The sequence below is a fragment of the Nelumbo lutea genome, chromosome 2 (assembly GCF_056320005.1).
Source record: "Nelumbo lutea isolate HS-2025 chromosome 2, American lotus-T2T, whole genome shotgun sequence".
Classification (NCBI taxonomy): Eukaryota; Viridiplantae; Streptophyta; class Magnoliopsida; order Proteales; family Nelumbonaceae; genus Nelumbo; species Nelumbo lutea.
This window is the reverse complement of record NC_142685.1, coordinates 28,050,585-28,077,469: the sequence shown is the minus strand read 5'-3', so window position 1 is coordinate 28,077,469 and position 26,885 is coordinate 28,050,585. Positions and strand designations below refer to the sequence as shown.

The following is a 26,885-nucleotide window of genomic DNA, read 5'->3' as shown; positions in this document are numbered from 1 at the left end:
ATCTACTGAAATTTATTGTGAAATATTTATTTTTTTAATATTTTTGTAGTTTTTAGAATAAAAAATATTTATTTATTTTTCTAATTATTTGTGTGATTAACCATAACTATTTACTATGTTTCAGATCAATGGATGATTTACCATATTCATAGATCTATTGAAATTTCTTGTGAAATATTTATTTTTTAATTTTTTTAACTTTTAGAATAAAAATATTTATTTATTTTTTCTATTTTTTGGTGTGATCTAACCCCAGGATTAAAGTATCGGTATCGGGTATCATATTGGACAACTTGGATACATATATAGATATGGGCATATATGGAAATGCTTGGATACGCTAAGGAAATGCATACAAATTCAATAATTATATTAATAACTTCAAGTTTAGTGTCAAAATAACTATAAATAATTCATAAATACATAGGAATTGTATAATTTAATGGTATATATGAAGAAATATATTACTATTGATATAAGATGAATAGATATTATACAATTTTATTGATGATGCATCAATTTTTGTTTTTATTAAAATCCAAGGCACAAAACATAAGCAACCATTATATTTGAATTATTATATCAATTATTTTTATTTACTATTTTCAAATTTTAACATCAACAAAAAAATTAACTAAAAATTAATTTGTAAATGTTCAGTAAATAATGCTTTTATTTTTGTAAACAATAAATATGTTTATATAAAATGTAAATGAAAATATCAATTAATAATTTATAAAAATATATAATCTTAAATTAAAATATATCGAATCTATTAAAATTTTGAAGATGCATATCATATGAAAATTCATAAATTTTAATTACTAAAATAATTATTCCATTATTACTATTTTTATTTTTATGTTTTTTAAAATAAAAATTAATTTTTATATTTGTAAACAATATTTTATCTTTGTAAATAATAAATAAATTGTTATTTAATGTAAATTAAATTAATAATTAATAATTAATAAAATAATTATTATAATTTATCAAGTATACATAAATAGTTCTAAGTATTAAAATAGTTATTTTGTTAATAATATTTTTATTTGTATAAATTTATTGAAATTAAAAATCATTTGTATATATGTGGATTTGATAAATTATTTATTTTATTGATTTATATAATAATAATTTTGAATATTATTATTTTTAATTTGTACTTGGAGTTATTGAATATATTATTTGTTTAGATTAAATGTAAGAATTAATTTTTATAAAAGATAATTTATTTCACTTATTATCACGAAATAGGAGGTGGCTTGATGGTTAAGATCCTTATGCTCCTGGACGCTAGGTGACTTGGGTTTTAGGGATTGAATCATGTTAAATCCCTTTTTCTAGTGAAGCACTTTTTTGTTAAACTTGAGTTCGATACGCTTCTGTATTAGTGCGTATCGACCGATACTGTGTGACACACACCGATACGGTGGCGTATTGGATCGGTATGCACGACTTGTATGACACAGTGCTAGTCATGGCGTATCTCATACCCTTCCCTACCGATACCGATATGATATGCTTTGTATCGGGTGTATCTTGTCGATATTTTAATCCTTGATTTAACCATAATATTTACTATGTTGTAAATCTATGGATGATCTATCATATCCATAGAGTTATTTTTTGTTACATATTTATTTATTTTTTTATTTTTGTTATAATTTTTGGAATAAAAAACAAAATAATTGTTTGAATAATAAATAAATAGTTGTTTAAAAAGTTACAGAAAATGTTTCATTAAATAATTATTAGGGTTATATTTTGTAGTTATAACCTTATTAGAGAATACCCTTATGTTCCCGTATGTTGATTATGATATTTTTTTTGGGAAATTGTCTAAAACTCACCATGACTTTTCAGCATTTCTCTTAAACTCACCACAACTTTTCAAAACTTCTAAAACTCACCTTGTCAGTAAGTTTTTATTTTCCAAAACTCACCTTCCGTTAGTACACCATTAACGTTTCTTAACAGAGGTGTCCATATCAGCATAAATAACAATTTTTATGACCAAATCACCCTTGAATGGTGAGTTAGAGGAAAAGGGTCTTTTTCATTTGTCAATTTTTTTTTTTTACATTTTTCTATTTTCTACAATCTATAAAATTTTCTTTATTTTTTTATTTATTTGCAATTTCTGTGATTTTCTATAATTTTTGGTGTTTTTTCTACAATTTTTATTTTCTAATTTTGTTTTCCAAATTCTATAGTTTCTATAATTTGAAAATGACTTTTTATTTTGTGTGAAATTTCTGTAATTTTTTATATTTTTTTTCCAATTTCTGTGTTTTTATGTATTTTATATTTGAAAATATTTTTTGAACTTTTTCCTTTTTTTTGTCATATCTAAATATTAAAATATATGTATATATTTTATATTTTTCTATGAAGGTTAAAATGGTAATATATTAATAGCTGTTAGTCTCTTTAACATCAAGTTAGTGACAACGGTGTGTTTTAGACATTTTGAAAAATTGTGGTGAGTTTAAGAGAAATGCTGAAACTCATGGTGAGTTTTTGACAATTTCCCTTTTTTTTCATAAAAATCGGTAAAGCATGTGATTTTTATGCATATATATCTCATTTAGGCCTTCTATTTAATGTTATTTATGTATTTTGTGATTTAGTGGAGGGTCTATAGTGTTTTCATGCTTTTCTATGCGTATTTTAATTTTTCGTTTGTATCCATGTGTATCCAAGGTGTATCTCTGATCTGTCTAAATTTGTCTTTTCGATACACTTAGCTTTTCCAATACTTTGAACCTTGAACAGCAGGGTAGAAACTCAGATTTAATATGGTTTCAGTTCAAAAAACTGAAATGCATATGATACTTGTTTCTTTGTGTTTAAAGAAAAAAATTGCATATATTTCTGTACAAATATATATTGTGATTAGAATAAAAAGAAAAAAAATTCTACTTCTGCTTTTCAATTTTTGTATGTGTATTAAAATACTCTTTTGGGTCCTCACAAAGAGTAAAAGAAATAGCAGAATACTGTTAAAGACTCAAATACACAGTATTGGTTGAACCACTGTTTTCAATTTGTCATTGACCTGTCTGGTTAGAGCAGTGACCCAGTTACAATCCCGGTTCAGATGACTTGATCAATGGCCTGTTGATCCCTCTTACCCTTATGGGGGTTACTGTGTTTTTATACCATTTTTTTTTGAATGTTTTATATTGATGAGATTATTGATTGATCCATTGAGCTGGAAGGTTGATCTGCTGACCCGTTAAACAAGAGGGGAAATGGTCCAACCTTCAGGTTGGGTTTTAAAACAAGGATCAAAATATCAATACACCCGATACTCTCAAGTGGGTATCAGTGTGTATTGATATGGCCAGTATCCATTGTTTCTTTCATTTTTTATTTTATAAGCATTATAAGGATGCTTATAAACCTCCAATATTTTATTGTGTCAGTGTATCCATGCGTTTTGGGGTCCATCAATACAGATATGATACCGGGCATAGCATATTAATATTTTGATCCTTGTTTTAAAGCACTGGGTTGAACTTCATTTCTTTCCAAGAAAAGAAAATAAAATACAAAAAGTGGCAAAGTATTCTCCTAAAAGGCACAATGAGTGTATGCTCTTCCAGTAAAAACTTGTGTTTTTTAGAGTGACTTCTATTGCCAATTGAATTTGTGGATTGTTATAATTTGTTAAGGAGAGAAATTTGTGTGGGCAGTGATTACTTGGGAACGGAGAATTAGGATTTTAGGAAATTAGGAAGACATAAAGGCAAAGATATAAAACTTTTGTTGGAGCTGGACATGTTGAGAGAATTAAAATATGTACTTTTCATAGAATAGTTTTTTTCTGAAGGGTGTGTTTCCCATGGTTGATCATTTAGTTGGTTCAACATAGAATTTCTAGTACTAGAGCAAAATGTATAGTGTTTTAGATGAATGGCACTTTGCTGATGATGGTTATGAGTGCAATTGTTAAGCATTCAGGTGGTTTATTATACCTTTTCTGATGGAAGACTTTTGCACACTTATACAGGTGTTTTAAACTGAGTTTGTTTCAAGGTTCTTTTTTTTTTTTTCTTAAAAAAAGTAAATTTTCTTCTTCTTTTTACATGTGATGGATCCTTGGAACTCCTTGTGTTCTGTTTCAGATCAAATTATTTGTATCGTCTTGTTGTCTTTTGGCAGTTTGATAAGTTGGCACTTGTGTGGGGGAAACCACGACAGCCTCCTTTAGGACCTGAAGAGGTATGGGTTGTCTATCCTTAGTTCCAGTATGTTTCCATTATTGACACTATCAATTTGTTAGTCATAAAATCATGGATTATAAATCCACCAGGTAATATATGGGATGGTTTTAGCAATTGATAAAAAAAGAGGAAAATTATTGACACCATCTTAATTCCTGATGTGTGGTGTATGTTGCATATCTGAGGCATGCAAGAGATCAAATTTGTATGCTTAGCATTGCATTTCATATATAAATTGAGTTACTGGTGTCATATTTTTGCTCTGGCCTGGAAATTTCTGCAAACATGGAAGTTCTTAAACTTACCAGTGGGTCCTATGCAGTGGACCACTTTTTTGGATAATGAAGGAAGAATTATGGATTCAAAGGCTCTAAAAAAGAGAATATTTTATGGGGGAATTGAGCATGAACTACGGAATGAGGTCTGTATTTGTGTGTCTCTGTTCAGATTCTTTCTCATATGTTTGTCCCTTTTTGAATTCATGCTAAACTTGACAATTGTTTTGTTGGTTACAGATATGGAAATTTTTGTTGGGGTACCATAAATATGATTCAACATATGCTGAGAGGGAGTATCTTGCTTCAATTAAAAAATCAGAATATGAGACAATAAAGCACCAGTGGCAGGTTCACTATTGTATCTGAAGTATTTTTAATTGTACATTCATTTTATTATGTGCATTAAGTTGGCATCTAGAGCAAATATCAGATTCTGCAAAATAATCTGCTTCAGAAAATCTATCATTATGGATCATAAAAGAAAATAAAAGATGACACCTTTCACTACACTTCACTCTTCTGTTTTGCTCCAAGTATGGCACCGCATAATGCTTGCACACCCTACTTTGTTGGATGTACTCCTACCTTTTTTTCAAGTTTCTTATATGAATGCATCTGTTTGACTTAGTCATGGTAGTTATAACCAAGGAGAGAAATTGATGTCTTGGATAATGGTTTATCCCAGCTTTTCTTTGAAGTGAAGAAAACTAAGCTCACTGCATTCATTTAGAATTGAAGACCAGAATGAACAGCAGTACCTTTGAGATCTTGCTTCCAGATTGAAAATGCTGTAGTATGGATTCCTAGATCAGCCAATAAGATTGTGTATGGTTTACCTAAAGGAAAGACTCAAGGAATCCATTATAGGACAGCTCATCCTGTATAAGTAGAGCTATTATATCCTTCTCTAGTGGTTCATTTAGCTCAGTTCTCAGGTTTTGGTTGTATAATTTTATTAGGGGTTTTTATTGATTTCCCCACTTCATAAAATATGTACAGTTGAGAATGGTGACAGCTGACAGGTGGAGGAATATATCAAAATACGGGGGGAGGGGGAGTACTGTATCATAGGTTGGGGTTTTAGTAAATAAAACCAGAAGACCAATAAAAATTTATGAGGTGGGGCAAACCACAAAATTCCCATTTTATTATTTATAGACTTTCCAAAATGGAAAAACCTTAAATATAGTGAAATTGGGTTGCAAGATAACCAATCTCAGAGTAATAGACAATTTGTCAAGATAAAACTTAGAGTTAAGAATGAAATTCTAATGAAATCAAATTAAATAGAACACTCGAGCAAAGTAAGTGCAACTGATGCATCCCTGAGCTCTGCTACTGTCAGCATATTTGCATTTACAGGTTATCTGGACGGGGCACCCCCACCTGATTCCCAACCATAGGCCCACACGTAGGTCCTAATACAGAATTGTATTTAGGCCTCATATTGTAAACCAATAGGCTAAGGTAAGTTTGTGAGCTTTGAAGGTTGGGAAGAGAATGCTGGTGAGAGCTGAAGTTCTGAAGAGCTGGGAATGAAAAGGAATGAGGGCCAAAAGTCCTTTTTTAGGAGACCAAGTTCCCTATTTATAACCAAGGGTTGCCATGTAAATTTGCATGGCTTCCTGAATATTTTTGAGCGTTGTAAGTTAGGGCTACAGATCCCAGAATTTCCTTGTGTGAGGACACACATCAAGGGGGACCACATACTAGCTTGCATGCACCTCAAAGTGCCTCGGGTGAGGATGCATGTCACAGGCTCTCATTAGCTGATGCCACGTGCATGGGCCATGCAACGGCCCATTTAATTTCCAACAAAACCCACTTCAAAATAAAATGGGAAAGTTTGTTGAATTGGTCAGCACTGTTTTTTATGTTATTTGAAATTCAAGTAGTTGTTATGTTATTTGAAATTCCAAGTAGTGATTCTGCTGATATCTGTAACCTTTTGCCTTGAAGTTTGAGGTATGGTAATGAAAAAAGAATTTTTTTTGGTAAGTTAGATTATTTTTACTACTATGCAATTAAGAAATTTTGGGATGCCATGAAAGTGACTTTTTTTTTAAGTGACATTGTTAATTTTTTGTGTCCTTACATGGATTCTGTAATCTTGGACACCGGCCATGCATTTTCATTATTTTAACTGTAACCTTGTTTATAGATCCATATACCTTTTTAACTTGTTCAATAATATTCCAAGGATAAGTCAGGATTAAATTATAAGCTGTTAATTACATGTTTTATTATGTTCCAAGGTAAGAACCGATAGATCTATTTCTTTCTACGATGGAGATGACAATACAAATGTGGTGCTTTTACATGACATACTTCTGACGTACTCATTCTACAACTTTGATCTTGGTTATTGTCAAGTAAGTGCTTGATCATATTGGTAGTGACCAAGTGTTTTAAAGTTACATAATAGATTATTCTGTTAATGACTATAAATTCTCCTGTTTTAGTATAAGCAAATTAGTGCAACAGTGAATGATTGCACAATGTTTAGCTATCGATCCAAATTTATGTGTATATTTATGTATGAATGTATATGTGTATATAATATATACTTTTTTAAGGATAACTAACTCCATTGAAGTTTATATTATTTCTTAAAATTCTGTTTTCTCTAACTTTTCCATTTCTTTTATTCTCCTACCCTCTAATACTGCCTAGTTTCAACTTTCTTGTCCAGATATTGTTACTTGCATTTGGGCATATTTTTTTAATTTTATCAATTGCGATAAATCATTGGGCTATTCTCTCAATTATTCTATATATAATCTTGCCATTCGGATTTGGTCATTCAGTTGATCGTGGTTTATTTTTTCCCAATTTTATAGGGTATGAGTGATCTCTTGTCTCCAATATTATATGTAATGAAGGATGAATCTGAGTCATTTTGGTGTTTCGTTGCGCTGATGGAGCGTCTTGGTCCCAATTTTAACCGTGACCAAAATGGAATGCATTCCCAGCTCTTTGCATTATCAAAGGTCTGTGATATGACTAAATCTTTTTGTGCACACCAGGCATCTAATTTTATGCTTGAGAGCTTGTATTACAAACATGTTATGCTCCATCATATTGTTTTTCTTGCACTTTTATTTGGAGTTTCGGACATGCCATGATTTCTTAGAAATATCATAGTCTTGATTTTTCAACTAGGGCTGTCAATGAATAGATGCCAGGTTGGCTTGGCTGATCAGTTTTGTGGCTTGAGAATTAACCTGAGCATTTTTTTTTGAGAAAAGTAACTGAATTCGTTGAAAAAAGAGAGGGGTACACAAGGAGGTGTACAAAACAAACAGGGGTCAGACCTCTAAAAATTACACAGGAGGAAGCTTATCACAGTATAATTTCTCTAGAAGAGAACCTAGTTTTTCTAACTCATCTGCAATAGCATTAAATTCCCTTGTAATCCAGAACAGATTTGCATTTGAAGAAGCCAATAAGTCCCTTGCCTCTGCCAGAAAGTGGCTGAGTCTCCATGGTCCAGCCTCCTGCTTTCCTAACCATTTTATGGTGTTTGCTGAGTTGCCTTCAATGGAGAGGTTCTGAATGTCCAGTCTGTTGATTAATCGGATCCCTGTAAGTACAGCAAACTTCTGCCTTGGTAGAATCAGCTATACCAATCGGTCCACTGTACACCAATTGGTAGAATTAACCTGAGCATTAAGCCAAATTGTTTTAAAGAACTTAAGCTGAACTATGGTGGTATTGATTCTTCTATATATTATAATGGTATGTTCATGTAAATATTTTAATTTATTGTTAATTTTCATTTCTTTATCCAAATCGGGGCTATTGGGCCTTGGATTTTGGGTTATATGGTATTGCAAATTTTGAGTCTTTTGGGTGTTAATGGACCCAATATTGCAACTGGACTTGACTGAAGATGAGCTAACTCCATCTTAGACTAAACTCGTAAGTTGTAACCTTTGCTCATCATGAGCCTAAATGGAGCCTGAGTGTAAGTCAAAGTTGATCTAGATATGAGCTGACTAGGATTGGTTTACTTCATATGGTATGTGGTCATAGATATGGTTTTTGGTCTGTCACTAAACAATATAGCTTTCCTCGGTACCATATTCTAAAAATTTTGACCAAACATCATTAATTTTAAATTCTTGATCTTAAAGTAGGAAATTTAAATAGATATCTTTTGGTAATCCAGGGAAGTATTCTTTATGAAGGTAATTTTATGACTTAAAGTGGCTTTTATGTACAAAATTACTTCCTAATTGTTCAGAATATCCTTAAAAGATAGAATCTTACAAAATCACTTTGGATTTATTTTAAATATTATCAGGTAAACTTTTAATTTTTTTGTTCTTGGAGAAATCACATGTTCAACTATGCAAGTATATTAGACATACAGTGCAATTGGGATGACAATTTTATGCAACCACTATGCTTTATTAGTCTATATTGCTCTGGGAAAACCTATTATTAATTGTTATGTTTGTGCCTTGAATTCTTTGTAGCGACCCGCTTCATGAATCCGCTCCGAAATAATTTGAGAAAAACCCTAAGGCAAAATTTCATAGTGGTTTGTGGTGGAAGCGTAGGGCTTGGGCCGCTAGGACTTGATCCATATTCAGCATATAGGTCCGTACCGAATGTGAAGAGTTATGTATATCGGGGGTTTTCTCTCTTGTATACTTCTTTTTTGTCTTGGGAGAGAAGAGTTAGACATTGGGGTGCATTTGGGATTTAGGGTTTTCTGTGAGTGAGGTTGTGAGTGCACAACTTCTTCTCCATTTCTGACTACATAGTGCACAACTCTCTTTATCTCTGCACTTGCTTCTCTTTAGGGTTTTCTGTTAGTGAGGTTGTGAGTGCACAATTCTGTATTTCTTCTCCATTGTTGACTACATAGTGGATTTCTGCTCCTCCTTCGCCCGTGGGCGTAGGCTATAAGCCGAACCACGTAAATCTGTGTGTTCTCTGTACTTCTCTTTATCTCTGTTTTACTTTTATTTTAGGTGCCATTCGAATATGCTTTTCTTGGGTTTTTCGTAACATTAATTTATTTTTGATGGATAACAGATGACTTTTATTGAAATAATAAAAGAATTAGGTTTATATATGCCGATAAAAAAAGAATTAGGTTTATATGCTGGCCGGCACCTATTGTTAAATTAATAAGCACTAGATTAGTTGGTGCAATGATCTAATTGCTAATTTGCACTTAGGAAGTCATACCGGATTAGGATTCTTGGCATCTTTGATTTGTGTTTCCAGAAATGCTTTCTTTTTTAACGTGTACTGTCATTTATCCAAACAACCCCTCCAATATCTAGTTGCAATTACAGAATTTGTTTAGTTAGACTGCAGTTTCATGACTCTTCTGTCAAGGATATTTCTGGATTTAAGTGCGCCATAATTGATCCTATGAAATAGTTATACATGCTTTCATGTGTGTGCGTCTGTGTGTGCTTTTCCTACATGAGTGTTCATTGGTCTAGTCAGCTATATCTACATTTTTCTCAGGAATATGTGCTTTTTATTAATGTTATAGCATTGTTTGACTATTGCAGCTGGTGGAGTTGCTAGACAGTCCATTGCACAATTATTTCAAGCAAAAGGATTGCTTGAACTACTTCTTTTGTTTTCGCTGGGTTCTTATACAATTCAAGAGGCAAGTGAAACTATTAAGAAATGCGCCAATTGGATTTACTTGTTGATTACTTTTTATTGCTGTGATACGAGTTTTTGTTACATGAAAAACATAGTGCTTCTATGTATCCATTGCATAAAATCCCTAGTAGCCTTCTTTCTTATCAAATGTGTTTATAATTTGAGCCTTTGTCTGATCCCTATGTACTTGTAACATGAAGGACAAGTCTTCACTACTGCCTCAATTTCATGGTGAAGGTCTTATATAATTGTAAAATTGCAAATGGAAAACATGTAAATTTTTTTGTTCTATCAAGCAAGGTTATAAAATTCAAATCTGTTACCGTGGGCATTTTCCACCTCTGTTTAGCTTGAATCATTAAAATGGAGGCGTGTGGATATTATATAGGTCTCTGCCAAGGAACTTGAGCTTTGTTATAGCTTACAGGGTGATAGCATTTCTGCTCTTGAAGAATGTGTAAAAGTTAATTGTTGCATCAATAATGCCTGATTTTCTAATTCAGTTTGATCTATGTTATTTTCAATTGTCTATTCTTTTCTTGTGAAAAGCGAAATAGTAAATTGTGTGAACCTAAAGTATTAGTTTGATTTTACTCTGATACTTGCTACATATTTTACAGGGAATTTGAATACGAGAAAATAATGCTCTTGTGGGAGGTACTTTGGACACATTATTTATCTGAACATCTTCACCTGTACGTATGTGTTGCAATCCTGAAGAGATACCGCAAGAAGATAATGGGAGACCAGATGGACTTTGACACGGTCTTGAAGTTCATTAATGAGCTAAGTGGCCATATTGATCTTGATGCAACTCTCAAGGATGCAGAGGCTCTGTGCATGTGTGCAGGCGAGAACGGTGAAGCTTGCATTCCACCTGGGACCCCGCCATCCTTGCCCATTGAAGACACTGGTTCACTGTACCCTCAACAAGATGATGACTAAAAAAATACCTGTTCTTTGGAAGGTCGCTCTGTGTAGTATCCTGAAAGAATATACGCCCAGATTCTAATTGATCACTTGTAAAATGAACTCGTGTTCAACTTCATACATTTCTATATTTCTATTGTAATTGAAAAAAGAGTTCCTGTTCTTTGGGTACTTGGAGTTTATCATGTAATATAATGTAATTTTCATTTGTTTTTTTGAAATTGTCACATTAGCAAAAAACATAAAAAGACATTCTTGAACTGTACTTTCGTTTTGAGAAGGAAGAACAAATTGGTTTGCCATCAAAATAATGATTTTAAAAACAAAAACGAATTTTGTAGTACAGATGTTTACATGATTTATGGAACATGATATTAAACAAGTAGATGAAAAGATATTCTTTAAATAAAAAAAAGCATATTTTTGGTTTTGGTTTTGGAAATGAAAAATACATATACAATCAAGAACATGGTATATGTGCTTTTGTTTTGAGAATCAATTTGTTTTGAAATCATATGGTATTGATTTATTTGGAACTCACAAGAAAAACAATTCACAATGGAGAAAACCCTAGTGTTTTTCTCAATCTCGCTTCCTTCTCTTGGTGTGCAGATTAGATACGCTTAATCAAATGCTTAAAACTATCATTCTTTGTGGTTGTTTTTGTGAAATGTAGTATAAGTTCAGATCCTCATAGGCCCACTCTCCGGATCATTCGAACAGATACACCAACAAACTTTAGGGGACGTAGGAGACGTTTGACAAGGGACGAAGTGGGTAGACTTGACTTATCCACTTGTCTTCTAGTGGATAACAACATAGTAATCAACCTAACTCAGCTTCATCCATTAAGGAGTTCGCAACCTACTTAGGCTGTATTTGACACTCGACTTATCTCCTTTTGCAGTTAGATTGCCCCTATAAACACTGAGTTTTTAACAGCAAAAAAGGAGATAAGTCTTTAAAATAAGGAATGCCAAATGCAGCCTTATAACTGATTTAGCAATTTAACAATGAAGTCATTGAATTCAGCCACAATTCGATGTGCCTCAAGGGTGAAACATATGCTCAAATGCTCAATGGTTTAGGTTGAGGAAACTCTTGTGCACATGTCATGTTATGCTGCAGATTTCCTGTATCAGTCGCCCAGTGAAAAAAGCTTGGAATTAGGATTTCAAAGTAATTGATCTACAATTTGCAGGCGTAAATCACAAGACAAAACTTCACCCCATTCTCGATAGTAGACTACTAGATTCGGTATTTCTCAGAAAGAATAGAAGTTCTAATTCTCACCGGCATCTCTACACTCTACCTGTTGGATCTCCGAAAGTACACAGTTCAAGTGTTCTTTAAAATAATTCAGGCTTTTGAAATCCTTCAGTGATTGGAGTCAGACAACAGAATGAATCAACCCATATTTGGTCATGGCTTTAGGTAGATACGTACGGTTTTATACGTACCATAGAGCTGTATCATGAGATATAGATGTGCCAGTGCCATTAGTTCTCCTGCCAATGGGAACTGATGAAAGTGAAGTAATGCCATGAAGCAGCAGCTCCGATTCATGGTTGTACATATGCATGTGGCTCTATGTTGATATTTCTGTATTTTCACTGAATAGAGAGATACGGATCTTTTATTCACAGATTATTGATCAGACTTCCATTGCAACTGGATTAAAGTACGTACTAACACAGAATAATTATAGTTTAACAGTAAGTGCAAACCTGAACAGAGGGGACAGTGAAGTGACTGTTACATATAAGTAGAAGATTATGAGTCACCTCCCTGAACAAACTGACTACAGTAGGACTGGATAGAATTCCTCAGGAAAATAGAACTGAGATTCAAACAAAATGTTGGGTTCTAGTTGCAGCAGAAAATCGTCCTCGTCAACTGTCTCCTGGCCGGCAGAGAGCTGAGATTCTACGTCGTTGTCGGTACTTCTGTTGACGCCATTGGAGGAGGAGGTAGTTGCCTTGTCACCACATTGATCGTCTAGTTTCATGGTGGAGCTGTTAGGACTTGAGCTGCAAATGGGTTGAGAATTGGTTGAATGAGAGAGCTTCCTCCTCTTTGAGTCGGAGACCACTTTTTTGCATTGAGGATACTTTTTAATCAGATGGGTGTTCCAGTAATTCTTTACTTCATTATCAGTTCGACCAGGGAGCCTACCTGCAATCAACGACCACCTTCACCCCCCAAAAAAACAGATTATTTCTTCAACTCATAAGAGCTGCTATAGATTGGATGAATGTACTCCTGTTTAGAAATTCCAGTCCAACTGACTAGAACTTCATCACCCGCCGAAGAGAAACATAAGAAAAATTAAGCAACTGACCGGTTGCCGAGAAGATTATGCATTCTGATGATAAGGTCTTCTTCTTCCTCTGTCATCCCTCCACGTTTAATGTTTGGCCGGAGATAGTTTTTCCATCTCAGTCTGCAGCTCTTTCCTCCTCTCATCAAGCCTGTCCAAAGAGAGAGTAAGAGGAAAATTGGGACAGTTGATTAGTAGCTACTCATATAAAAAAAAAAAAAAAAAATCCTGCATATCAATAGAACAGAGGGAGCATCACCTGATCTCTTGGAAACGGTTGCCCACTTTCCCTCTCCATGAGTTTCTATGTATTTCTTAAGTAGTCTGTCTTCTTCTGGATTCCATGGACCTTTCTTAAGCACTTGCTTGGTTCCTTCTCGTTCCATCTCTCTCTCTCTCTCTCTAAAGGAGTGAATATACTTTGTATGACAACATAGGAAATGGGATGCTTTAAATAGAAGAAGTGAAGATGGCTTTCCTTCCAAGAGCTCTTTACTCGTGCATGGGATTCCCTATTAGCAATGTTCAATGATTGAAGCAAGGGTCCTACACTGCTTTCAGCCTTTCACTTTAGCTTTTCTCTTGCCCTTTGAAAGCAAATCTGTGTTCTCTCCAAACGTGGGGACTGAAAGATTTTACACTTCATGATCATGGGCACTATCATAGTTTGATGTGAGAGATTATGTTCATGTATACAAAGTGAAGGAGCCATTCATGGTGAACAGTCTGATAAAATTCACACTCCTTTAGGGAAGTCGAGTCCACAGTTTTTATGGATAGGATCTAACCTTGGATGGCCTTCCTTATTGAACTATTGAGGATAGCCATCCGATCTTCCAATCAATATAGGTTATCTGATCATCATGGTGCACCCCATGATCTGGGAGGTATACTATCAGCCTTAAAATAGTTGGTATATCAATACCCAACTCCTAATACCCTTGATTTTATTTATTTACTTATTTGTTTTTGTAGCCTTGTTGTTGGAGTGTAGCTCTTTATGGGTCCCATGCATGGATGTGGTCCATGACACTAAGATTCCTTGTCAAATATCATAGGAAATGGTTCCGTATAATGATCTGATTCCTCTAATCTTATTCATCTTTCTTTATGCATCATAAATCTAAAGTTAATGGCGTCCTCAGTGGAAGCAAAGGGACAAATGACAAAGAGAAGTGTCAGCAGAGCTAAGCAGCTAGCCTCCTAGCTAGCTATTCTATCCTCTCAGTTCATTCATTCTTAATCTCTACTCACTTGAATTCAGAGACCCCATCCCAGTTTTCTTTAAATATTAAAAATAAAAACCACCAACAATAAATAACAAAGCTACCTCCCCACTTTCTTGTTGTAATTGACTCATATCTGTCAACTTTTTTGATTTTTTTTTCCACCAAGTATACTTGATTTAAAGAAGATTAAAACCATTGAGTGAGGATATTCTCAACATATAATAATTATAATTCTAAATAAATCACTCACAAACCCATAATTTTTTTTCAAGCATGCAAGGGAAAACCAACGTAGATAGGCCAAATATTGTTTATGTTCGATCTGCTACAGCTCTATAATCCCACAGTGGAGTAGCTCTTGAAAGGTTAAATGGATATAAAAACCTGAAGTTGTGTGAGGATATTCTCAACATATAATTAAAATTCTAAAGAAATGGGTCACAAACACATAAGATTTTTCTTTTCAAGCATTCAAGGGGAGAGCGCAACGTAGATAGCTAGGCCAAAGGTTTGTCTAGTCTGCTACAGCTCTATAATCTCACTGTGGAGTGTGGACTAGCTCTTGAAAGGTTAAATGGATACAAAAGCCTGAAAGTGTAGGCTTTCTTTTGTTATGACTCATATCAGCCGAAACTTGTCACGTGCTTGGAAAATGATATTTCCCATGCATGACCCATCCCCTAACAAATTAATCTAGTAAAGTCCAAAGTTCTTTGTGATATGGCAAACATGTGGGTCTCTTCTAGGCTTTCCACAAAAGCTGACCACCCCTATTCTCTAACAGAGTTAATTAAATGTCCAAATGTAATCTGTTTGGGTATGGCCCAAGCTTTCAAGCCTGAAGCCTGCCTATAGCTAGAGCATAGAAGCTGGGTTCTATGCAATGTTGGTCTAATATTTTTTATCCTTCCTTCTAACAAATTCAAACCTTCCATCCATAGGGTACTCCCTAGTGATCAATTTCATTCTCATACTATCTCACTATGTTCCCCAAAAATTTTTTCATCAGCTCCTTGACAAAATAAAAGTTAGAAGCTGACCTAAAAGGGTACCTAAAATTTTAGGTATTAATTAAGATAGCATATGTATTGACAGACTAATGAAATGGGTTGTAACAATAGCCTTACTTTAGGTTCAAAGGATGCAATAGTTTATACAACAATGAACAGTGTATGTAAGTTGGATATCCTTACTGGTTTAATTACATGGTGCAATGCGCAGAAAATGGGTCCATTTGTTGATGATGAGCCCCAGATAACAGACATGAAAAGTTTAGAATGGAAGAAAGCTTCTCGTATGGCTTGTTAATTACTACTAGGGGTTATTGTTGTTGTTAGACGAATCATGTCTCACGTGTAGGTGGGCCGATAGTTGCAAACCTAGAATCAAACTTTTCTAGGGCCAAAAAGTTCGGGTTTGATGATCCGAACCGCTCGTCCATGGTGTTCTTTTGAACCATAAAAAATGACTGAGAAACCCTTTTTGAGATTGAGCCTCTCAGCCTCACAAGTCACAACAACTTACTAGGCGGTGGAAGTTTCCTGGGTTTTTCACTAAACCCACTCTCATCATTACAAAACAGTTATCGGGTCGGGCAACATAGCATTTGAACCAAAAAGCAGATACACCTTTAAGAAGTTATGATGGGTATCTGCCATTGCCGTTCATGAATGTAATAAGAAATCTTCTCCATTATTCTTATTATTTGCTACATTGGAAAGCTCTGCAACAACCCATGTTTCTCTTTCATGTTTTTAGCATCAAAAGCAAAAATCAAAACTTTGGAACTTGCAGAGAAGATGACAAAAGTTTCATGGACCCTTTCAAGTATAGCCAAGAGCTGTATCACGAGAGTACATGGATGGAGAAGAATACTGAGTGGGATTTGCTTGGGTTCAGTCTTCCAATATTGGTTTGAACAGCTCTGAGCTTTGAAGCTCTAAGAATGGCAAAAGCTGCAAAAGAAGCTTTTCTTTGTACATATGGTCTGTCTGAGACATGGAATGTGATGTTACACATTCACAAACTCACAGTCCTGGTGCAAATCTGTCTGGAAAAGCTATGGCTTTTAAGCTGGCATAATTTAGTTTTTGGGTAGTGATTCTTTCTTTCCAAGCATTCAATTCAAGTAATATATGCCACTTTCTGAAAGCCCTACGAATCTTCCCTAAAGTAATAGAGTGACCCCCTGCCTCCTCTCTCCATCATTCCTGCACCAAAGCCCCATGTGACACGCAAAACATGGTGTGAGGCTGTGAGCTGTGAAGTGGTTCAGAGGATCGATACTATTCCATACTGTAGTGATTGTCTAGTGTCACAAGAAGCTTACCTTTGATGTACATTAAAGCCTTATATGTAATGGAGGCATGGAGCCACACTACTGCTCAATTGGGAATTTGGATAGACATGGTTCATCTTTTGGCTCCTTTCCTCTTTTTAGCTTTTCCTTTCTCCCACTGAGTGACTTGGCTGTTTTCTACAGGAAAGCTAATAGGGCAGCAGCCTGGGCCTGGCCCTGGCCCTTGCCCTGCCAACCCAAATCAGTTTGTGATTTGGGTTTGCTAAGGGTGGACATAATCATCTCTCCACCTTCCATTTTATAGGGCAGATTTGAGCCTAAAAGCATTTTTCACATATAGAAAGAAGTCTTTTCATTTTATATTTCTGAGTTAAAATGTTAAAGCTTTTGGCAGCTAGTTTCTCATGGGCAAAGCTCCAATGTAATGTGGGGTTAGGACTACAGGTTCTAGATTGTAACACATGTTTCAAAGTTTCCAACAGACTTTAATTGCTAATATGGCTCCATTTGTTTGCAATGCAAATAGATGGTGTAAATGCATGGGAGTGCAAATGGGGTGAGTATTGTAAATTCCGATTCACTTTTGTTTTAAGTTTACTTTGTTTTGTTTGTTTGCAGGAGTAAAATGGGAAGGATAATGATATGGTCCCCATTTTATATAAAAGAGAATGAAGGTAGAAGAAGTTTTTTTTTCTTTTTGTCTAGGAATAAAAAAAAAAAGTAAAATGATGCAATCCCCACTTTAAATGAGAGAGAATTAAGGTAGGAGAATTGTGAGAATCAATTTTTAAGATGCAAAATTTACAAAATGAGTGCAAATGAGACAATATATATGTGTGTGTGCACATGTGGTAGTAGCATGTACCAAAAGAAAGTATTGATTAATTGATTCATTTGTATTTGCTCTGGTCCACTTGGCAGTGAATCATGAGGAAGGCCGATTCCACCTCAGCTGCATGCCCATTGTCCCATTACTTGCTCACATCTTTTAAGTACTCTTCTCTCCTATGGTGGAGTCTAGTGCTTATCAAGGTCTCTAGGGCCCAAAAAATAGCCTTGAACCCTTTTTTGGAGAAGAGAATCAAGGATAGGCTATCGATATGTCCAAGTCCAATACCCAAAGTTGGGTATATCAATATGATTTATATTTATCTGTTATTATTATTATTATTATTATTTTATAATTATTAATGGTTTAGAGAAAAAACGTGAAACTTTTTAAATACTTTAAATTCTTTTTTATATTACATGCATGGTTTTCAAACCACCATTGACCCGGACGGTTAGACCGTTTGGCCCGGAAATCATCCAGGCAACCGATTGTGTTTTACCCCAAGCCTGGTATTTGGCCAAAAACCATTAAAAAGTCAACATCCTATTGACCCTGGTGGTCGAATTATCAACCCGTTGACTCATTCAACGATTTTTAGTCATTTTTATTTTAATTATTATTTTTTATATATTTTTACTTTTTTTATCAGAATGAATTATCCGTTGGAACTAGATAGTCAGACCACCAACCCAAAAACCGATAGTCAACACGATTCCATTTTCGAATAGTTCTTTTAAAACGTTAATCACGTGCATTATATATACATATCTAAATGCACCGATACCGATAAACTCGATATCTATGTTTTAGTCTTGGAGTCAACAACCTGTCTTAAAGAGAGATTGCTCAGATGTTCAAACCAAACAAACTAAGAGCAAACCATACTTTAGTGAACCTGTGGCTCCATATACATCTGTGCATGCATTATTGATATAAACTAACTGGCCAGTTTATGATTCTCGCATTTCTCATTTTTCCAAGGAAGTGATAGGGGCACATCCAGGGACCAGGGCACACCCAAATATCATAAGACAATACTACAAAGTTACATGTTTGAAAATTGAAAAAACAAGACTCCCATGTTTTCTGTTCAAACAGTGGTTTCTTTAATCTTTTCACCTAGAGATGTACCCTTTATAAAAAAAAAAAAAAAGAGATGTGCCCTAATCAGCATCCTTTTGATCAGCTTCATCGGGCAATTTTTCTATATATAAAACTATTTTCAAGATGGTCAGAGCTCATAAATACAAAATAAAAAGAAGATCTACTCAAATGATGGTTATAAGGACCGGATCACCCTACTTTTTATAAATAATCCGAGAGATCTTCTTTACTAGGTTCAATAATTACACTGTTTAAATTGAGAAAGATTATTACCCAGGATTACTTTATTCTTTTCTCCTTTTTTCATTCCAAGGAAAGATTGCCTGATGTCTGGTACTGTGATAATATATATTTTATTTGTATTTGGGGTGTTATGTATGTATATATTAAGGTTGTATTTGGTTGCAATGCAAATAAATTTGTACTGATGTAAAACTATGGCAATGTAAATATTTTGAGTGTAAATTCTGACTTATTTTCGTTTTAAATTTTAGCTTATTTTGTTTGATTGTAAAATAAATAAAATAAATTAAGACATAAAGAAGAATTAAATAAAACTCAAAACAAAATTAACTAAAATTTTACGTTTTTTTTTTTCATTTACACTCCTATACATTTGTACTGGTGCAAATAAAAGTGCACCGCAACCACAGACAGCCTAAAGTATTGTGGATGCCATGATTATCACATCTTTATATGGATTCAAACCATCGTTGAAACACTATTCTCTGAATCAGGGTACTTTTCTTCGCAGAGATAATCAAATTTATGGAAGTAGAATCCATCTTCGGTTTCTCTAACTGTTTATTGATCATTGAATTTGGTGAGGGTTTGACTTTAACGGGGATGTATAAACTAGTTTTTGTGTGATGGTACAATTGAAGAGTTTTATATTCTCTTTTCATTGATGCCCAAATGGTACTGTCATTGAATTTTGAATGGGTAAGACTGAAGATTTGCATTCAATAAGTAACTTGTGCGCTATTGTCTCAGATGATTATGATTAGATGCACACGCCATTCTTGGACATTGAGAAAGGTAAATCAAGTGAGGAAGAGTAAATGATCCAGAAAATTTTCCTGTTGCAAAGCCTGGGGCTTTTCTGAAATCCTTTCTTCATTTCTAGTTTTGTGGGAAAGTTTTCAGTCTATAAGATTTTGCCACCTACGCACTTCAAATTGATAAGATCTCACCTTTTGGTTCTAGCTTTAGCCTTAAGGAGAAGGTTGATTTTTTTTTTTTTTTTTTTTTTCCTGAGGGTTATTTTGGTTGCATTCAAATGGAGGAAAATGATTGGTTTTGCACTTTTCATTGAAAATGTTATTTTGCAAGGTTTTAAAAACTGATCCAGGATTAGAACCGTTTTGGCCACTAGTTTCTAAGTCAACCGTTCGATCATCTAGTTCAAATAGACGGTCACTCTAACTTAAAAATAAAATATTAAAAAAGTAATTAAAATAAAATGGTCAAAACCATTGAATGGGTTGAACGAATTAATGGTTTGACTGTCCGGATCAATCAATCACTAACCAAATCAATGGTTTTTGGCCAAAAACTGGCTTAAGGGTGAAACAGAACGGGATGTGAATGTTTCCCAAGCTAAACGGTTATTTTGTGGCTGAAAACACTGTTATTTTGTGGCTGAAAAACAAACGTGTAAAAAGGAACAAAAATACAAGAAAAAAAGAAACAGTAGCAACAAAGAAAAATAACATTCCTTCTAAACTTTTATAAACCAAGAGGTTTAATCCTCTCCATTAAAATCAGGCATTTTTCAGGAATATGTATGGTACATGAGCTGATCATGAAGCAAGAAACTTGAATTAATGATAAAATGACACGTAGTTTAATCTTTAACGTTGTTAAAGTGATGAGATGGGAGTGTGGAAAAGGAAGAAAAACACCGTCTTCTTCAAAAATCAATCCACAAGAAGAAGATAAAACTCAAATAAATTGTATTAAATTCACTGGATTTTATCTTGTACAATGGCCTTATAAGCAATTCACAACTTTCCAAAAATAGCAAAATTACTAAAAATAGTAAAAATTAATAATCTGACTCAAATTTGCCAAAACATCATATCTTAAATTCTTGATGAAATAAAGCTTGTTAGACAAATTTGGACTCAAAAGTTAAAATGTGTTAAAATGACCAAAATACTATAAAAATGAAGTTTTTAGAAAAACACCGTTTGGAGTCCAAACAATGGACCCGTGTTTTCAAACCACCGTTGATTTAGACGGTCTGATCGTTTGTCTTAAGAGCCGTTCAAGCAATTGGTTTCATTTCACCCTTAATTTGGCCCTTAACCAAAACCCATTGATTTGGTTAGTGATCCGTTGGTTCAAACCGTTAACCCGTTCAACGGTTTAGACTTTTTTATTTTGATCATTTTTTAATTCTTTAAGTTGAAATGGGCCATCTGTTTGAATTAGATGATCAGACCAGTGGCCACAATGGTTTCAATTCTGAGTTAGTTTTTAAAACATTGCAATGAAGTATAGGCCTTAAAATGCAAATGAATCCAAAAGGATTGATTTATCATAACATAATACTTATTAAGATAATCCTTTTGATATATTATATATTGAAAATGGTCACACAAGTCAAAAGTTATGGTTGTTTGCACTTGTTTGGGCCTCTTTTCTTCTTTACTTTGAGATCATGGGTCTCCATAACCTTTCATCAGCTTGTTCTACATCATAAAGCCTTTAATGTTAAAATACACCATATAAAGCATGATAGTACATAAAATATAAACAATAAAAAACAAATAGACTATGTGTAACATCTTGATTTGATATGCAACAAATATTCAAATGCACCGTAGTTGGATTTTATAACCATTTAGATTTATTTTTCATGTTAACCAAACATCAGGAAAACCAAGAAACGGTTTGTTACCAACAAAATCGTTATTTCCCTTCATCCTACGTAAGCTCTAGTAGGATGGCACCGACCATTAAATAACGTAATAAGGTTTTTGAGTTGCAATATAGGGTTTAATCATCTCCATTAATATAGTTGTCTTTTCAATACATAAAAAAATGGCTTTTTTGCCTATGATTTTTTAAGAACGACAAAGCTAAAAGCTTAAAGCATGAACAATTTAAAAAGGTTAATTGACTATTCACTTTTCTTGAAAGCCAAAGTATGAAAATATAGGCTTTGTGTCTTTTCACGTGAGGTATTGACTTTTTAGAAGTTTGATAGTCCGTATTTTGGTCTTTCTCCATTTGGTTGGAAAAAGATCTAGCCTTTGAAAGCCACTGAGAAGATGTGGGAATTTCATTTTGAGTTATTTTTGGAGAGTTCTAAATGGAGTTTTTCACATTTTTTAAATTCATCTTCACGTGGAAAGATGTGTGGACAGACGCACTTTAATAAAACGGTTTTCAAACTGTTAAAATCTTGATGCAAAAACTTACATCGTCTTTTGACTGTTAGAACTTCTAGAAGATCTTTCAAAAAAGACTTGTCAAATGGCCCCATACTAAGTTTGTTTTCTTATTTAAGATCTTATATTTTGATTGGGAGTCCATAAACCAACTTAGATGATGTTAATTAGAAGAACCATGAATAATGAAAAAGGAAATTTTCATAAGAGATAGTTGCATGCACTATTGAAATAAATAAGATCCAATGGGGTGGAATTCACCTCTTTCTCCTATTCTTATTGGTTTTACTTTTCAAAATTTATTTTTGTTAAGTGGGAAATGAGGTGATGGGTCATAAGAGAGCAAATCACAAAAAAAAATATTGATCATCAATTTATATATATTTGACGCAACTGTTGGATTGCTCCATTGTAAGAGAAGTAGAAGCAATATGTTAATATATCCTTTTAATGACTATACAACGGGGTAATCCATCCCCCAACCTAGGTGTAGGCGGGATTCAATCCCAACTCTCCATTATGACTAGCAAGAGACCTTACCAACCAACTGGTTGGCATATTGTAAGCTAGGTTTGACTATCACACCAAAAAGACATTATACCCAAACAAAACTTGTAACCAATCAACCAATATTATAGACATGTTAACCAATTAGATGGTATTTATCAAAATTCACTGGTGGGCTTTGATTGGTCAAAACTCTTTTGGTACTATATCTTTCCTCCATCATAGATTTTTCCTACTTATTATTTATTTGTTATATTAACTATTATTTCTTTAATAAAAAAAAGCCATTACTCAATATTGATCCCAATTATCTGGGGTTTTAGGGAGGGGTGGACTGGATACAGTTCTAACCTTCAATCTCTTAGACTCAAAGCTGCATTCTGACATTTGACAACTCAAGATTACTAATTTGTTTGTTTTTCTAAAAATAGACATTTGGGTATTAAATCTTGGTAAGGAATCACCAAAAATAATGGCTTAAAGGCCACAATTGCTTAACAATGGTCATTACTGAATAGTTAACTGCATTATATTTCATATATTTTTGGAAGGCATGAAATATATATGTATATATATATATATATATATATATATTGCACTCAAATTAGAAAAACAAATGCTCACTACTTGAGAGAAAATTAGATTTGCTGCCAATATCCCTGGCTAACAACACCTTCCGGCAAGTGCATGATATTTCAGGAGAGGAAATTGTATTTTCTGATAAGACACAACATTTTCTAGTGAGAATATTGCTTTTTTTTTCTTTTTTCTGTAATATCCCTTTTTCAAACAAAGGGAATAATAGAGGTGTTGTTCTATCAATATCATCTTACTCACCAGATTCTACTCATTCCCAGGAAGAATTGTATTTTACTTAAAAAAAAAATGGAACCTAAAGCTTTGATGCGTCAATTCTTTAGTGCCTTTTGGTGTAAGTACAATTCTTACATCACATGCATCTTTACTATTACATTTGGATGTAGACGAAGAACGGAAGAAGATTACTGAAACAACACTTTAATGAAATAAGTCCCCATTAATTTGGGAGTGATTATTCGATAAATAAGTGTTTATCGGATAAATATTTATTGTAATAAGTGTTCACTAGCGTTTGGTGAAAAAACGTTTATTTCAAATACCGGTAATATAGGTATCTTCAAAATGACGTGATCACTGGCCAAAATGAGCCAGAAAGTAAAATAAGCACTTAATTGAATAAGTGCTTAAAAATAAGCTCAGAATTTTAGCTTCTTGGAAACGGGCTTACTTTTAGGAATAAGCACTTATTTGGCTTTTTCCCAAATGCACATTAGTGGTGGTTCCAACCTAAAATAAGTGTTTATTTGAATAAATACTCTCAAACTGAGCTAAAAAAATCAAAAGGGGCAAAGATAAAAACTCTCTCTCTCTCTCTGTTATAAACACACAAAACTTAGTCTCCATTAAATTTGGGCTAGGCTTGGGCTTTTGTTGGACCTATCATTTTAAACACTATGCTTGAGCCCTAAGTTCAGACCATGTGAGTAAATGGGACAGGCCTAGTCTAGCAGTGGGCCAGGAATGGGCATTTTGTTTTGATCACTCCAGCCCAGTTGGGCAGGGTTGACCCTGGTCTGCCTGAGACCCACACTCCAAGTAGTCTCTTCCCTTCCCTGAACAGCCAGGCATAATTCAACAAAACTGCTCAATTTATGCATTCTTTTAAGCACTTTCAGGCCAAAAATGTTCATTCTAGGTGCATATGGTTTAGGTGGTAAGATTAGGGTCGGTAGTCCTCAAGCCATACATCATTTACAAGATGATTTATCAATGGAGCTAGCTGCTGACTTTACTTTGTACAGACTATAGGGAGCATGAGCTTCTGGTCATGCATATGCTTAGACAACCAGCAGCATTTATTGTCATTAATTCATATATCATAATGAGCCCCGGCTTTTGTTCCTGGGGGGATAGCTTCAGCTTTCAATTGGCATTTGATTAGTTTTCATGTTAAAGAATTTGAAGCCAATTAATGACTACCATTACTTGGTAGCAAGTCCAACTGAAAATGCGGTATAGAGAGCTGGCCTTGTCTGTGGATGTGAACGTCTCAGAGATTTGAATTCATCAGATACATACTTGACGTGCTTGATGGAAGTAGGGATGGATAGTCAGTCAGTCTTCAAATCAAAACAGAGACAAAAAGATCATTTAAAACATGCTGAAATATTTGGGTATAGATAGACAGACCATTTAATGGGGGATCCCTACCGAGTCAAGATTTTCTGAATATGCAACACTGGCAAGTCATCAGGCCAGACGCACAGAAACGGGCGTCCATGGACCAACCCATCTAGGAATCTTAGACGTCAAGCATTATTCACTCTGCACCCAAATATTCAGGGATAAGCTTTGCTTCTGCAGATTTTAAATTACAGAGATAGGAAGAGTTTTATCCACACCAAAGAAAGGTTGAGGCTTCAGGCTAGAGACTAAATTGAAATTCACACCAAGGAATCTGACTGTTTGAAAATAAGTTTGCAGCTGAAATGGGTTTCTCATTCCCTCTCCTAATCATCCATTGATGGAAAAAATTTTGGCCAAAAACATTGTGATGTGTCTGTGAAAGTAAGTTGCTTCACAGATAAGCTAATGGTTGAGCCATTTGGTCCAATGACCCAGTGACCAGAAAGATCTCCCTGTTTTTATTTAAGCTAGGTGTAATTAATTCATCAGAAATACTGTGATTTTGGAGTTGCTAGCTAGCATTCCGTGTACCATTTTCAATATTGGGATGGATTCGGTTGTCTCTGACAGGTCGAAAGGATGCCCACAAGGCCACTCCCTCGTGTTCGATGTATTTCGTCACTCAGTGGACAGATCCTTGAAGGTGTTTGATGGATGCTCTCTCAATTATTTGACACAACAGGAAACCCTGACGATAAAAGCCAGCCAGCCAGCAGATGACCCTACCTCTGACAAGAATGGAGCTTTCCAAGAGAACCCCCTCGCCCACGTGCACTTCCCACACAAACATCACCCCCGTGTCCATGTCCCCAAACATCCAGCATGGCCAGAGCCTTGATTGAATGGGACGTCCGTTGGGAGGACTCGGCTGCACGGCTCTCAAATCCCCAATCTCACTCGTTGCTTATCCCTAAAGAAAGGCAGCAAGGATTCTACAGATAGATCTAGAGAGAGAGAGAGAGAGAGAGAGAGATGGGCCCAAGTGCACTTGACTTGAGACTCAGGAACTGGTCTAGTTGAGCACTTGGGTGCAGTAGAAAACCGAGTTGGATAATGAATGGTTAACAACCAAAGTACGCCCAGTTGGATCCAGATAGAATTTGTGAGTGATACAATTGCACTTGATAGTTTAAGGAGATAAGGAGGCAATCTACACTGGGTGGTCCTCCTTTCTTGATGCAAATTAATTAAAGGTGGGTAGTGGGTACCCACCAAATTCCTGGGTAACCATCATCAAAATCAGGGCACTGGGCTGTTCGAGCCCATAGGGCCCCCAAGGGGGACCGGGCATAGTGACAAGGAATGGGCGGTTGGGACATGTATGGGCTCACTGACATTGTCCAATGTCCATGGCAGCGGCATATCCTAATGGATATGGACCCTGCAAGCTTTCAATCTAAATAAAACAAGTGAAGTGGATTTCATTTGCCGGGGCCCGGGGGGAGGGGGCAGTGCTGGTTGACTGTTGTTTGTTTGTTGGTGATATAATCAAATACGTGAGAGCAAAGTAATCAACAAATGACTCGATAGAAATGGGGTCACACCTGTTATGCTCTTGTTTGTTTCTTATGACTCCACTTAAATGCCCAAAGGAAATAATAGACTTTGCACCTAAATACGCGTCACCTCTTGCTCACAAACAAATAAGCCCAAACAAAGCAGTTACCGAATGTGTTGCTTGTTTGCTTATAGATATGGTGTCCCCAGGGATCTTGTCTCTCTCTCTCTCTCTGGGCCTTTTTATTTAGAAGTCTAAACATAAAATATGACAAAAGAATCATTATCGTTATAATCAAGAAACTAAATTGATATCCCTATCAAAAAAATAATTGTTAAAATGACATTACAGGATGGTCATGGAAGTGTTATTAGACAGACCCGGATCAGACCAGT

The 26,885-nt window shown here is 34.7% G+C and overlaps 2 protein-coding genes across 3 annotated transcripts in view; one reads left to right on the top strand and one right to left on the bottom strand.

The window, feature by feature from the left end:
* Positions 1-11,342, top strand: part of LOC148869447 (RabGAP/TBC domain-containing protein) — a 32,328-nt gene extending 20,986 nt beyond the window's left edge. Inside the window, exons 9-15 of the mRNA XM_088969910.1 lie at positions 4,171-4,230; positions 4,555-4,653; positions 4,748-4,870; positions 6,751-6,882; positions 7,351-7,500; positions 10,048-10,148; positions 10,768-11,342. Of these exons, the coding sequence (XP_088826036.1) occupies positions 4,171-4,230; positions 4,555-4,653; positions 4,748-4,870; positions 6,751-6,882; positions 7,351-7,500; positions 10,048-10,148; positions 10,768-11,092 (990 nt within the window). The 3' untranslated portion in view covers positions 11,093-11,342. The remainder of the gene's footprint in view (positions 1-4,170; positions 4,231-4,554; positions 4,654-4,747; positions 4,871-6,750; positions 6,883-7,350; positions 7,501-10,047; positions 10,149-10,767) is intronic.
* An 887-nt stretch (positions 11,343-12,229) lies between these two features.
* On the bottom strand, positions 12,230-13,825 carry LOC148869446 (transcription factor MYB114-like). 2 transcript variants are annotated; one of them, XR_016107405.1, is made up of 4 exons: positions 13,657-13,818; positions 13,419-13,548; positions 12,805-13,269; positions 12,230-12,690 (listed from the first exon to the last, which is right to left on the bottom strand). XR_016107405.1 is itself a non-coding variant. In XM_088970702.1 (3 exons), the coding sequence occupies exons 1-3, from the start codon at positions 13,781-13,783 to the stop codon at positions 12,879-12,881; spliced, it is 648 nt and encodes a 215-aa protein (XP_088826828.1). In that variant the 5' UTR covers positions 13,784-13,825; the 3' UTR covers positions 12,712-12,878. The 2 variants fall into 2 exon arrangements, 1 of the variants encoding a protein (XP_088826828.1); XM_088970702.1 differs by lacking the exon at positions 12,230-12,690 and having other exon boundaries at positions 12,712-13,269; positions 13,657-13,825.
* Positions 13,826-26,885: the final 13,060 nt, after the last annotated feature.